Source organism: Eubalaena glacialis, chromosome X, assembly GCF_028564815.1.
Source record: "Eubalaena glacialis isolate mEubGla1 chromosome X, mEubGla1.1.hap2.+ XY, whole genome shotgun sequence".
Lineage (NCBI taxonomy): Eukaryota > Metazoa > Chordata > Mammalia > Artiodactyla > Balaenidae > Eubalaena > Eubalaena glacialis.
In genome coordinates, this window is record NC_083736.1 from 47,410,736 (window position 1) to 47,424,725 (window position 13,990).

Genomic DNA, 13,990 nt, shown 5'->3' on the forward strand with positions numbered 1-13,990 from the left:
TTTAAAAGTGAACTCGCCTTGAAACCATTATGCTAAGTGAAAGAGCACAGTCACAAAGGATCACATATTGTATGACTCCATTTATATAAAATGTCCAAAACAGGCAAATCCATATAGATTAGGTGGTAGCCTAGGAGTGGCGGACCAGGGGAGAGGGGTGATGCTTAAGGAGTGTGGCGTTTCCTTTTGGAATGACGAAAATGTTCTAAAACGTTTTGCAGTGATGATTACACAACTAGAATATACTCAAAGCCACTGAATTGTATACTTTCAGGGAGTTAACTGTGTAGCATGTAAATTGTATTACAATAAAGCTGCTTTTAAAAAGTGAACTCGGGGGTTGTAAATTACCATACACCTAGCTTTAGTCCTCATTCACAGAGGCAGGAAGAACCCTTTACGGTGGAGAAACACCAGGGAAGGGTCCCTGGAAGACCCAGCATACGGGTCCGACAGGAAAGCATTCCAGAATGAGATTACATGGGGGGTGGGGGAGTGGTGGTAGTGGTGTTAGGGGCACCGACCCCCTGTGCAGTCGAAGATCTGCAAATAACTTTAAAGCCCGTCCTCCATATCATCCTCGGATTTGACCCACCGAGGATAGTACAGTAGTATATATTTATTGGAAGGAATCTGCGTTTAAGTGGACCTGCACAGTTCAAACCCATTAAGGGTCAGCTGTGTGTGTGTGTTGTGTGTGTGTGTGTGTGTGTGTGTGTGTATGTATTTTAAGGGCAGTGAAGCATCATGGATAGTTTTAAGCAGGATAGAAACATCCCTCTGAATCACTGAATTGTACATTTAAAACAGGTAAATTTTACGGTGTATAAATTATACCTCAATCAAGCCGAGAAAGAAAACAAAAAACCCCTCTGGAGGCTTGAAGAGGATAGACTGGAAGGCATAAAGTTGGAGGAGGCTGCGGCAGGAGTGTAGTGAGAGGTGCCAGGGCCTATCTGTTGGGAGATGGGGAAAACTGGCTCAGGGGTAGAGTGGGAGGAGACTTGGGATGTCTTGCCCATGGTTAAGGAGAACCTGGTAGAACTCAGTTTCAGAACCCAGAGCTCCCTGGCTTCAGCCCTCATGCTCCCACCAGCACTGCAGCTCCTCCACTGACAGGTAATGGAGACACTGTTCTCCCCCACCAAAGAGAAATGCACTTCAGAAACATGTTTCCAAAAAATGTTGCTAAGGGTTTTATTTCTAACAAGAGGAAAATAATAAAATAAAATTAAAATAGGCTTCAGTTGGAACCAAGTTTCTTGTTTTGCTTTTTTTTTCTTTTGAACAAATTAATTACACACCAACAATCTTCTTTTATTACAACATGAACCCAGAAGGAGGAAAGGAGACAGGGCAGGACATGGAGGGAAGATCAAGGTGGTAGTGAGGACAAGCACCAAAAGCTTTCTTCAGATCACAGGGAGCCCTGCTCTGCTCCCCAACCAAACTCATTTAAAATAAAAAACTGTGAGCACAGCTATGTGAAGTTTCCTCCTCCTGGGTGGAACAGTCAGGGGAAGGGAGGAGAAGGAGGCAAAGGGAGGAGGGAGGAGGGAGGAGGGAGGAGGGAGGAGGGAGGAGGGAGGCAGGAGAAGGGGGGAAGGAGGAGAAAGAGTGAGAGGGGGAGGTGAGGTTAGTGTAGCATGGCCTGGCGAGGGCCACAACTGGGGAGAGAAGGGAGAGGAGATTCCCCCAGTTTGCATATGCACTGGCCGTGTCTCTGGAATGGTGCTGGCCCAGCCCCAGCCACCCCCCTGCCCACCTGCCCATCTGTCTATCTGCCTCAGGTGTCTGGGAATGCTGGTTAGAGGCTACCAGGGAGGGGGGACTCCAGGGGCCGGCCCCCAGGAGCTGAGGTCTGAACAATACCTTGGAGTCAGAATATAAAAGTCAAGGGGCTCGGGGATGGGCTGGGGTGGGGGGGTGGCCATCCCCCCTACTCGCCCACCTCCCAAGAAGCAGGCCTGATGGTCAGAAAGAGGATCCTTGAGGCCAAGGGGTCTCTGTTGGGGTCTGTGCTAGGCTCAGCCACTGTCACAACTGTTGCTGAGGCGGCTGCTGCGGGCAGGGCACGTGCAGCCGGGGAGTCAAAGTGGAGAAAGGGGCCGAGGAGCCTGAACTGGCCCCTAGCGCCGGCTCCAAGCCATTCTGGTTCTCCTGGGTGCCGGGGCTGTCAGTGGTGGGCAGGGGTGGGCCCTCACCCCCAGTCTCCTCCTCCAGCTCCTCCTCCTCCTGGGCCTCCTCAGCCTCTGGCCCTGAGCTCCGTACCCTCTTTGGCTCTAGCTCCTCTCGGGCTGGGTCATCGCCCTCCCCACCCCGATCCACCTTCCGCCGCCGCCGCCTCTCCAGCGCCCGGCCCCGTGCTCGGCTCCCATGGCGCTCTGCCTTCTCCAGCTGTGATCACCAATGGGCAAAAAGAGGTGCGGGACAGTGGTCAGGCCTGGGCTCCCTGCCTGCTTGGCCTGACCTCCCACCCCTGCCCATGATCCCTCCTCTCCTCACCTCCAGAAGTGTGCGGATCCGCTCCAGGTTTGGAGGCTGCCCAGCCTGCAGCAGCTGCCAGATGCTGTGGTTCTCATCCAGGGTCACCTCAAGCAGATCCCCCTCCAACATGAGCTCCTCCAGGGGGGCCCGGGTTGCCTCAGGCAGCTCCAACACAGGGCCAGTCAACTGTGGCAACAGCGAGGACAGCAGCTCCAGGTCTGAGGGGTTGCGGGGACAAGCTGGGTTAGAGGCTGCTCCCGGTCGTACCCCCGACCACGACAGAGCCGAGGACCACGTGGGTCACTCTGGTGAGATCCAGTAAACAGCCTACCCACACCTAAACCTACCTCTCTTACCTGAGCCCTCCCCCGGGGCTACCTTCTCAGGACTGGTCATGCTGTCTCCATTCTCCAGCAACCCCTGCACCTGCCGAAGAGAGCAAGGACAGGTAGCGGTAACTGAAGAACCAGGCCTGATTGCTCCCCCACAACCTCAGACTTGGGACCCTCCACCTCCGGGAGGAGGACAGACACAGGCTGCCGGCATGGAGCATTGCAGGGATCTGGAGAGGAGGCAGAACGGGGCAGGGAGGCCAGGCCAAAGGAGACCAAAAGTCAGAGAGCAGGGACAGGGCTGGAGCCTAAGTAAGGGCAAGGGCTAGGAGACAGGAATTTGAGGGCGAAAGAGCTGGGCTGTGCAGCTCACCTTAGGCATATCCTTGCCACTGCCTTCTCTGAGAGGGTCAGAGGCAGGGGCTGAAGGGTAGGTAGGGGGCTCCTCGGGCCTGGGTTCAGCCTGCAGCCGCTGGCGAAGCTCGGCCAGCCGTCCCAACAGAGCAGTCACATCCTCAGAGGCCAGAGCCTGCCTGGCACGGCCTTGCCAGCTGATGGCCCTCTCTGTGAGGCACTGCAGGGCCTCACCCTCAGGCAGCCGCACAGGCAGTCTCTGCAGCGCTACCAGCAGTGCCAGGATGGTCTCCAGGCGTGGGCGCCGTGAGCGCATGCACAGCGGACACAAGAATTTGGTGTCCCACTCCCACCAGGCCAGCAGTGGGGATGAGGTGGGACTGGGCCTTGGGGAACTGAGGAGGCGGGGTACCGACACACATCGCCCATGGAACCAGTCCTGACACAGGTCACACTGTAGAGCTCCCACCCCGGCTGGCACCTGCCCACACACACAGATGGAGGATGCAGAGGAAGCTGTGGTCGATGATGCCAGTGGACTGGGCTTGGCGGAGTTGGTGCGACGCAGCTGCAGAATTCCCTCCTTCTCCTTCTGTTCCCCCTCCTTGAAGGCCACGATCTGCCGTGCCCAGGACAGGGGAGGAGAGGTCAGCACCCCAACCCTCCTTCTCTGGCACCATGAATACCCCACTCCCAAACCAGGAGAACTAAGGCCCAGGGAGCAAGTGGTCTGCTCATGGCCACCTGGCTCAGACACTGTCGTCACCAGGCTCTTCTCCCCATCTGGGCCCAAGCTCCTTACCACAGAGCCTGGGTCCCTGAGGTCCTGCGCAGACAGCCCCAGCAACTCTGTGTCAGATTTGTACAACCCCAGCTCCTTCTCCATCCACCGGCTGCGCTTGGTGCTGTCTGAGCCGGCGTCTGCACACGGGCAGAGCACCTGAGGCAAGCAGACAGAGGAGGAATGTCCAGGCTTCCCCTCACTCCCACCCCCTCCCTCCCCTGCCCAGCACCCCCCAAAGCCCCACTCATATGAGCTGTCTCACAACAGCTGGGCCAGAGGCAGGAGAGGCTGTGGGTCAGGGTCCTAGGCCTCACTCACCTCCAGCAGAGTGTAGCAAGAATTCTTCTTGAGAAAGGTCTTGGAAGCCTTCTCCCTCCAGGAGTGCGCCGTCAGTACCTGCAGCTCTAGCTGTCTCAGCTCCTCCAACCCCACAGGTAGGTCCCGGCCAACAGCCACCAGGCCCTCCAAGTCATCCAGGCAGGGGTAGTGATCACCATTCTGGGACAGGGGCAAGAGAAAGCTCAGTTCAACTTGCCAACATCTATGATGCTACTCTGTGCCTGGCCCTGAGCTGGGAAGACAGACTGGAATCACAGTCTTGAGGCAGAAAAAAAAGGGATCATCCTAAGGAAGGCACACCCACCTGGCTCTCTCTTACAACTCGTACATCCATTGGCTCAGCCTCTGGATATCCAGTCAGTCCCCAGGACCATCAGACTAGTTATTTTGTTGTGGTTTGCCTCTTCTATCCTCCCTGCCCCCCACCATTCTCATCCTAACCAGCATCCTATCTTCCCTCAGGCCAGCCTTGCAACCCTTCTTCACACTGCTCACCAAGCACGTTTTGCCTCCTCACAATGTGCTGTGACCCCTTCCTCTCTCTAGCCAACCCAACTCAACCCAGCACAACGCAATGTATGCCATCTCTCCCAGCTGGACTGAAGGTGTCGGGTGAAGCGGGCGGGGGAGGGCAACAGGGTCCTCACTTGGATCTCGTCCACATCAGCAATCCAGGCCCGGGCCTTAGCAAGAGCCTCCTTGAGAGCCTGGATGTTGGGCAGGTGAACAGGGATGTTTTCTGCCTCATGAATTATGGCCTCAAGCGTGGCTGGTGGATGCTTCTGCCTAAAGGTAGGGAAAAGAGAGGCCTCAGTGTGGGGTGGTCTGCCTGACCAGAAGCCCAGCCTGACTTCCAGATACAGCGGTATGAGCCCCTGGGGCTGCTGCTTGGGCCTATTTGCTTGTATTTTGCCTACGCGTGGCTGTCAGTCCCTGCTTGCTGCAGATTGCACGCACCCAACTTCTGCCATACCTCCATGCCTCTGCTTGTCCACCAGTCTGTCAGCCTGTTGGCAGTGCCTACACACACAACCTGCAGTATTAACCTGGTGCTGCAGTTTGCCAGATTGTCCCATGCATGGTGTCTTTCTACTGACACCTGTCCATCTGCCTTTTGGTACTTGTGCTTGTGAGTGTGTGCACACGTCAGCCTGTGGAGCTAGTCCTCTATATAGCTCTGTATCTGTCCATCTCTGCTTCTCCGTAAGACTCTCTCTACCTCTACGTGTAATATGGAGTTTAAAAAAAAAAAAAAAAAAGATAGGAGTCTGGTGCCGAAGGCCACCCATGGGAATCATCTTCAGCTTCTCTGCTAAACTTTGAAGGTTGCGGTAGAGCAGGGAGGGGAAGAAGCTAGACCCACCTGGCCTCCAGGCAGAGATGGGCCTTCTCCTCCCAGCGTTCAGCGATGGTCAGTAGCTCCTGCAGTTCAGCTCGGGCCTTGTCCACAGCAGGGCTAGGGGCTACACTGGCACCCGCGACCAACAGTCCCCGCATGACAGCCAGGGTGCCCCTTCGGGCTGAGGGGGCCAGTGTGCGTTTCATCTCATCCAGCCATCGCGCCTGTTCCACCTGCCGCTGGAGCTGCTGGGCCTCAGGTACCTCCACCCCCAGCTGCCGCCCTCTCTCCAGCAGGGACTGCAGGAGCCCCGGACTGGAGGGCAATGAGGCCAGGGCCTCACGGGCTTCAACCTGGTAGGCTTCCACCTGTTCCAGAATACCCTACCAGGACACAGATAAAGAACAAACTCCTCAGCAGGGCTCACACAGAAGTCCCACCACCACATACCCCTGCCCTACCTACCTTCTTACCCCCCAGTATTTGCGAGGAGAGCCTAGCACGGGCTGGGCTCTCTTCCTTTGCCAGGCCCTAAGCAGTGGTTCCCAACACTCACTGCCTGATAGAATACCCTGTGGCATCTGTTAAAATGCAGATCTCTGGGTCCACTCCTTGAGATTCTTAATAGGGGTTGGTCAGGAGCCTGTGCTTTATTTAAGTCCCCAGAGGATTTTGATGTATAGCATCAGGAGACCCTCTGTCCTAAAGATGCTCTGCTATACTTGGCCTTCTCACAATCTCTACACTCATACTGGTGTCCACTGCCCTCTCCATCCCACTTCTCTACCTTCCTGAACTTGACTCAGCTTTCCAGGCCCACAAACATCCTTGTTACTTCCTTTCTCCTCTTCCACCTCCACCAGGAAACCTTCCCTTGACTATGCATCCTGTACCTGTACCCTTGTCACCTGTCCCTCAAATCCCATTTCTAAGAGGCAATTTGCTAAAAACCCGTTGCCTCCTACCTCCCGTTATTCTCACACGTGCATCCTGTCTTGCCCAAATACTTGCAACTTTTGAAAGAAGCCAAGAATGGCCTGCTGCTCAGGTCCCCCAATCCCCCCCGATCCCTCAGCAGCACTTCAAGTCCACCCTTCCTCACCTTGACATCCCCAATCTGGTGCATGGCACAAGGCAGGTTGTTCATCTGGTCCAGAAAGGCCCGGAGCTCAGCCAGGGTCATCTGTAGACCAGCCACCCTGTAGGGGCTATGGAGTTTCACATGTAGGGTTTCAAGTCCAAACCCAGTCCCCTCCCTCCATCTCTGTGCTAAGGCCCAACACCTTTCCTCATCCCTGCCCACCTTGACCTCTCATACTTCACAGTTCCCCACAAATGCCCAGGTTAGAGGGAGGGTTTTAAGATACATGCAAGTTCATATGATGGGGGGAAAGAATTAGAAGAGAGGAATATAGTATATATTTGGTGGGGGAAGCTTAGAAATTGATGGTAACAGAAGCTGGACAATTTTAATCCATCTTCTACTGTGAACTCTATGATCAGTTTATGCTTCTGTGTCCTTTTCTTGTCCCTAAACCTCCCACAACACCTCCCTGCCCACAAAATCCCTCGGCCTGTCTGAAATCAGTACCTTCAGGTACTGATAAAAAGAAACATTCCTAGTTTTCTTAGCACTGAGGCGCTCCCCTCCATTCTAGTTGCCTGGCCTCCTTGCCCTCCCCAACGCCTCCAACTGCAGTGCTTGTCAGCTTCCTGCTGATGTCATCTGCCTAATGGTACTCAGAGTCCACCCCTCCCCCCGCCATAGTCCTTCTCCTAGGTGCTGGCTCCTCAGCAGGCTACCTGTGCCCAACGCCTCAAGCTGCCATACCCAGCTTCCTGGCCGCTGACCAGCCCCAGAGCCCGGGACACGCAAGCCTCTGCCTCGCTCAGGCAGTTCTTTAGTCGCTGCAGCAGCTCACTGTTAGGAAATCTCCGCTCACGGGCCTCAGACTCTAGTGCCCTCAGCTCTTCAAGGCCTGGAGAGAGAATGAGAGCAGCAAGGAGTAGGCAGTATTGAGTAAAGGCAGAGGAAGGGGGTGGGGGAGTACAGAAGAAAAGGGAATAGAACTTGCCTGTGGAGTCCCTCCGTCCCCCCATCACTCACTGCGCTTCCGCCCATCCTCCACCTCCAGGGCCACTCGCACTTTGTTGGCCCAGGTGTCAAAGGACTCAGCCCGGACCTTCAGCTTATGGAGCATGGCAGGGAGCTCATCCAAGGTGTACCGATATCTGGAGGAAGAGGTCACGGAAGAGCACATCTGGCCCAGTTCTGCATCCCCCTCCTCAGCCCACTTCCTCCAGGTAGGCCCCCTGCTCACCGCAGGTACTGCCGGCTACTGGAGCACTTGCAGAGGTCATTGATGTGGGAAAGGCAGACAAGGCCGTCTGGGCAGTCATAGCAGGCTAGGGCTGATAGAAAGCACGTGGTCTTGCACTTGATGCACTGACGCTCATCATCCGGGAGCAGCTCAAAAGCCTCTCGCTCAGCTTCCGTGATGCCCTGGGGGTGTTCATTATATAGAACAAGAAGAGGGCTGCAGAAACCCCTAACTCAGCCACCACTGAGCCCCACAGTAGACTCACTGAGCCCCATATTAGACTCAAATCTGTGCTAAGAGCTGTGGGGGAGACAAAACTCCACAGAGCACACTGCCTTTGTGAAGTCCAAACTCTCAAAGCTGGGGGAATCACATGAAGCAGGGTAAGATCAGTGTGGGCTGAGAGGGAGAAAAATCAGGTAAGATTCAGATCAGCAGAAAGGACCTTCGGGGTGAGAGAAGGTGAGGAAAGTGGTGGACCAAGGCACCAGAGAGATGGCAATATGTGGAAGTGGCCAAGAGAAGTGCCATGTACTGGGGAATAATGCTAGCTTCCAGGCACTCAGTGCCCACTGTGTTCCAGGCACTGTGCTGGCTGCTTTATCAGCACACTGCACACACATCTATAACTTAGAGAAATAAACTCTACGTGCTTGTGTTCAGTGTTTAAAGATACAATTTTTCCCCCCAAAAAAACATGGCCTCCAAACCTAAGCCAATGACTTTATCTGTTGATTAGATGAAGAAAAAGCAATCCCTTCCAAAAATGGAGGAAAAGCCAGCTATCTTGGAGTAACTGAAAGACAATATAATGCTATACATTATGGGCAATTTTAGGGATTTTAGAGGGAAATTTTGATTCTAACGTTTTTGTCTTCTATACCAACCTAACTTCTGCATAAGTCCATTGTACATTACAAATCCTGCTCTGCCACAAATGCGCTCTGCACATTACAAATCCTGCTCATAAGATGAGTCCACTGCACATTACAAACCTAGCTGCGTTGATATTGAGTAAATTATTTAAACCTCTCTGTGTTTCAGTTTCCCTACTTTGTAAAATGGAGACAACAGTACTATCTTCATTGGGTTGTTATGAGAATTAACAAAGGTAAAGTGACTAAGGACTTAGAAAAGTATCTTAGCACTTAGAATAGTGGAACTACAAAAGGCCCTGAAGAGCCAAAGTAATCTTGAGAAAGAAAAACAAAGCTGGAGGTATGAAGTTTCCTGATTTCAAACTATATTACAAAGCTATAGTAATCAAAACAGTATGGTAATGGCATAAAAACAGACCAATGGAACAGAATTAAGCCCAAAAATAAACTCTCGTATATACAGTTAACTAATATTTGACAAGGAAGCCAAGAATACTCAATGGGGAAAGGATAGTCTCTTTGATAACTGGTCCTGGGAAAACTGGATAATCATATGTGGAAGAATGAAACTGGACCTTTATCTTGTATCACTCACAAAAATTAACTTGAAATGGATTAAAGACTTAAACATAAGACCTGAAACCATAAAACTCTTAGAAGAAAATACAGGGAAAATGCTCCTGGACATTGGTCTTAGCAATGATTTCTTGTACATGATACCTAAAAAGCACAAGCAACAAAAGCAAAAATAAATAAGTGGGACTACATCAAACTAAAAAGCATCTGCACAGCAAAAGAAACTATCAACAAAATGAAAAGGCAACCCATGGAATGGGAGAAAATATCCGCAAACCATCTATCTGCTAAAGGGTTAATATCCAAAATATATAAAGGAATCATACAACTCAACAGCAAAAAACCAAACAACCCGAATAAAAATTGGGCAAAGGACCTGAATAGATGTTTTTCCAAAGACGACATACAAATGGCCAATAGGTACATGAAAAGATGTGCAACATCACTAATCATCAGGGAATGCAAATCAAAACCACAATTATCACCTCACACCTGTCAGAATGGCTTATTATCAAAAAGACAAGAGATAACAAGTGTTGGAGAGAATGTGGAGACAAAGGAACCTTTGTGCACTGTGGTGAGAATGCGAATTGGTGCAGTTGCTTTGGAAAACAGTATGAAGGTTCCTCAAAAAATTAAAAATAGAACTACCATATGATCCAGCAATCCCTCGTCTGGGTATTTATCCAAAGGAAATGAAACTAGGATCTCAAGGAGATATCTGCACTCCCATGTTGACTGCAGCATTATTCACAATAGCCAAAATATGGAAATAACCTAAGAGTCCATTAGTGGATGAACGGATAAAGATGTGGGGGGGGTGTGTGTGTGTATACATACACACACATATAAAATGGAATATTATTCAGCCATAAGACATAAATCCTGCCATTTGTGACAACATGGATGGACCTTGAGGACATTATACTAAGTCAAACAAATCAGACAAAAAAAGACAAGTATTATAGGATATCACTTATATATGGAATCTAAAAAAGCCAAACTCATAGAAACAGAGTAGTGGGAGTCCCCTGGTGGCCTAGTGGTTAGGATTCTGGGCTTTCACTGCCGAGGCCTGGGTTCAATCCCTGGTCAGGGAACTGAGATCCTGCAAGCCGGCTTGCAATGCAGCCAGAAAGAAAAAAAAAAAGAAAGAAACAGTAGCATGGTGGTGGCCAAGGGCTAGGGAGGTAGGGAAAATATGGAGACGCTGCTCAAAGGATACAAACTTCCAGTTAGAAGATAAATAAGTTTGGGGGATCCAGTGTACAACATGATGACTATAGGAGAGGAAATAAGAATAGGTGCTCAACAAATATTTACTGATATTGGCTCTAATCTTCAGATAACGATACCTATTTCACAGGCCTGTCTCATTTTGCTAAGGAGGAAACTAAGGCTCAGAGAGAGTAACTTGCCCAAAGTGAGAATCTGACTGCAGCTTATTTTGATTCTGAAGCCAGAGAATGCTGCTCAAAGGATGAAGCCCCTAGGTATTCTTGGTTCATGGACTCCTTTGAGAACTGGATGCAAGCTATGAGCCCTCTCCCCAGAAAAGGACTCAAACACACACACACAATCTTTCACAGAATTTACAGGGTCCAGAACCCTTCTCCTTAGGTAAGGGCCAAGTGTAGAGAATTCTGAGTGTTAGGATGGAAACATCTTTTCCCACCTTGCTTTGACTCCTTCTGTAGTGTAGCACAGCCCCAGAGTGATCATTCAATAACAGCAGCACTGAACAGAGAGAGCAAATGATGCCTAGAAAAGCCCAGGGGCTCACCAAATAATACCACAGACTGACAGGCCCCAGACTTCCAACACTTACCATAGCTGCAATTCTCCTTACAACCCATGCTCATAGGAAAGTTATAAATGAGCTTTAAAATAAGAAAGTATTACCCTAAATTTTCTTATTTTAAGAAAAGGGATCCAGCAAGGGATTCCTCAGGACCAGCATTCCTTTGTAATCCTATGGAGGACTCTCACTAAGTCAACTCCCTAACTGGGCAAGTTTGGAGCTTTAAGAAGGCAGCTGAACTACATGAACAGCGGTCCCACTCATCTACAAACAAAACTGGCATGCTATGAGAAATCTATTAAAGGAAGACCGCCTTCTACTCAGTAATATTAACCTAGTTTGAGCTACTGAACTATATGAGTGTAATAAAATGGCATTTCTTAAGAAATGTTCCATATTTCTATCATTTTCTTCATGTACTAGTATTACAATAGCAACTGCTACACTGCAAGTGGAGCAATAGATGCTTTGACATAAATCACCTTACTCAAGCTTTACAACCACCCTGCAAGTTAGGTATTTATTCCCATTTTACAGAGTGGGAAAGTGAGACTATGAGAGGTTAAGTAACTTGAAAAGGTTATCCAGCTTACCAGCAAGTGGGGGTTTCATATGTCAGTTGGTCCTGGGTTATTTAAATAATGATGCAATAACATCATTAGCAATAACAGCACCTGCTATGGGTCACTTACTTAACAAACATCTTAAATCCACTCAACTATCCCAAAAGATAAGCACTATTATCATCCCCATTTTTTTTCAGATGGGGATACTGATGCTCAGTGAAGTAAATTAACTTACTAACAGTTATTAGTAAATGGTAGAGAATGGAATTGTAGTTTCCAATCCAGATGCGTCTAGTTCTTTTCACTACTCCCCAAGAGGAGAGGCTACATCTTCTACTTCTTCCTCCCCCCCACCTCTGCCAGACTAGGGTACCCAATCCAGGGCACTCTCCCCACCACCCACCTTCTCTAGCAGGGCCTTTCGTAGACGCCGCTCCTCCTGCACCATGATGAACATCTCCTTGTGCACAGCTGCTGCCAGGTTCAGGTCCAGCTTCTCTGGACAGGCAGCCATCTTGCAGATGAGTTCCTCATGGGAGAAGACACAGTATCTTCGGAGCCGGCGGTAGTGCTCAATGCACTGGCGCCCAGCCGGCAGCTGTGGACAGGTTCAAGGTTGAGTATGGCCAAGTCCGGAGGCGATGGTGCCTCAGCCTCCCCACAACCCTCCTGCTTCTCCCTGCCATCCCATCACACTCCAGACTCACCCAGTCAGCAGTGCAAAAGTTGACAGCCTCAGCAAAGTTGTAGCCTTGGTTAAAGCCACTGTGGTAAGCACGAGGGAAGGTAATGACAAATTCTCCTGCACACTGGTTTGTGCGGACAACCTGAGGAAGAAAAGCCAAGGTCATTGAGACAGAGATCTAAGTGCAGGGTCCTTAAGGAGAGGAAGGAAAGTCTCAGGGAACACAGTCTGACAACAGATTCCCAGACCCTCCAACTCCGAAAGAAAGGACCATTGGTCTCTGCTCTCAAGGTTTTGATTTGTGATGACAGGAAAATCTGAGTCAAAAGCAGGAAATGTACATACCAAAATATTTCAACTTCCCTAATAAGTTTTTAAAAATTCAAAATATCACTTTTCATTAAGCTGGACATGTTTTTTCATTAATTTTTGTTACCAGTCATGTAAGCAGTTTCAAGAGCCAAGTGGTTCTACAAGATTTGTTACAAAATCAGCAGACCCTGCCATTCTCCATTCCCCAGAGCCATTCATTTTCACCTCTTCTGATTATTTTGGCATTCACCTTAACAATCCTAAATAACATGCCTCTAGCCTGTATTAAAAATAGCCTCCTACGTCTCAATTTGCTTAGTTTTCTGTGCATGTATTAGTAATTTAATCCCAACCTTTTGGACAAGTGTCCAACTCTCCTCTCTCCTATCACTTTTCACCTTTCTGTAGCAGTCTCTCATGGAGCCTTATGACATATGTTTCAATTGGGACCAGCTGCCCTCCCTGGATTGTCACTCTCCCATGACAGATCTCCTGTTTCCTAGATCCCATGTCTTCCTCTTTCTTGGTTTGTTCCTTTGCTGTGCTTAAGCACATCGTCCAACAGCTTCCTGAGAAACGGTGGGAAGAACTTTTTAAAAAAATGCCTCTATTCTACTCTCAACCTTGATAATCTGACTGCACATAAAATTCTAAGTTGAAAATCATTTTAAAAAAAAAAAGAAAGAAAAAATAATTTTGAAGGCACGGCTCTAGTCTTCTGGATTCCAGTGTTGCTTTTGAAAAGTCTAAAGCTGTTCTGACTCCTAATGTTTTGAATGAAACCTGTTTTCTCTCTCAGAAAGCTTGTAGGAGTTTTCTGGTCACATTGTTTGATATGAAAATTCACCAGATATACCTTGGCGTGGATCTATTTGCATTCATGTACTGGGTAGGCCCTCTGATTCTGGAAACTGTCGTTCAGTTCAGTGAAATTTTTTTGAACAATTTCTTAAGAATTTGATCCTTTCAGTTTTCATTTATTCTCTTTTCAGAGAGAATTATTTGAATATTGAACCCCCAGAACAAATTCTCTAACTTTCTCTACCTTTTTCCATCTTTATCTTTCTATTCTATTTTCTGGGAGATTTCCTTCACTGTTTATCTTCTAAGCTTTTTATTTTTTTTTTCGTCTTCCACTTTTGCTATCTTAATTTTAATTTTCGTTCTCAGCATGTTCTTTTAAAATAGCATCCTGTTCTTATTTTATGTTTGCAAT

At 49.2% G+C, this 13,990-nt stretch overlaps 1 protein-coding gene across 8 annotated transcripts in view; it reads right to left on the bottom strand.

Annotated features, from left to right (window-relative positions):
• Positions 1-1,190: 1,190 nt before the first annotated feature.
• Positions 1,191-13,990, bottom strand: part of KDM5C (lysine demethylase 5C) — a 31,556-nt gene continuing 18,756 nt past the window's right edge. For 3 of the 8 annotated variants that reach the window (XM_061179172.1, XM_061179171.1, XM_061179178.1), the window contains 14 exons: positions 12,485-12,604; positions 12,181-12,375; positions 7,957-8,138; positions 7,743-7,867; positions 7,467-7,614; positions 6,738-6,843; positions 5,660-6,018; positions 4,944-5,082; positions 4,276-4,455; positions 3,976-4,113; positions 3,193-3,792; positions 2,835-2,913; positions 2,506-2,705; positions 1,191-2,397 (listed from right to left, as the gene is read on the bottom strand). In XM_061179172.1, the coding sequence (XP_061035155.1) occupies positions 2,038-2,397; positions 2,506-2,705; positions 2,835-2,913; positions 3,193-3,792; positions 3,976-4,113; positions 4,276-4,455; positions 4,944-5,082; positions 5,660-6,018; positions 6,738-6,843; positions 7,467-7,614; positions 7,743-7,867; positions 7,957-8,138; positions 12,181-12,375; positions 12,485-12,604 (2,931 nt within the window). In that variant the 3' untranslated portion in view covers positions 1,191-2,037. The remainder of the gene's footprint in view (positions 2,398-2,505; positions 2,706-2,834; positions 2,914-3,192; positions 3,793-3,975; positions 4,114-4,275; positions 4,456-4,943; positions 5,083-5,659; positions 6,019-6,737; positions 6,844-7,466; positions 7,615-7,742; positions 7,868-7,956; positions 8,139-12,180; positions 12,376-12,484; positions 12,605-13,990) is intronic. The other 5 variants (XM_061179176.1, XM_061179179.1, XM_061179175.1 and 2 more) reach the window with 3 other exon arrangements.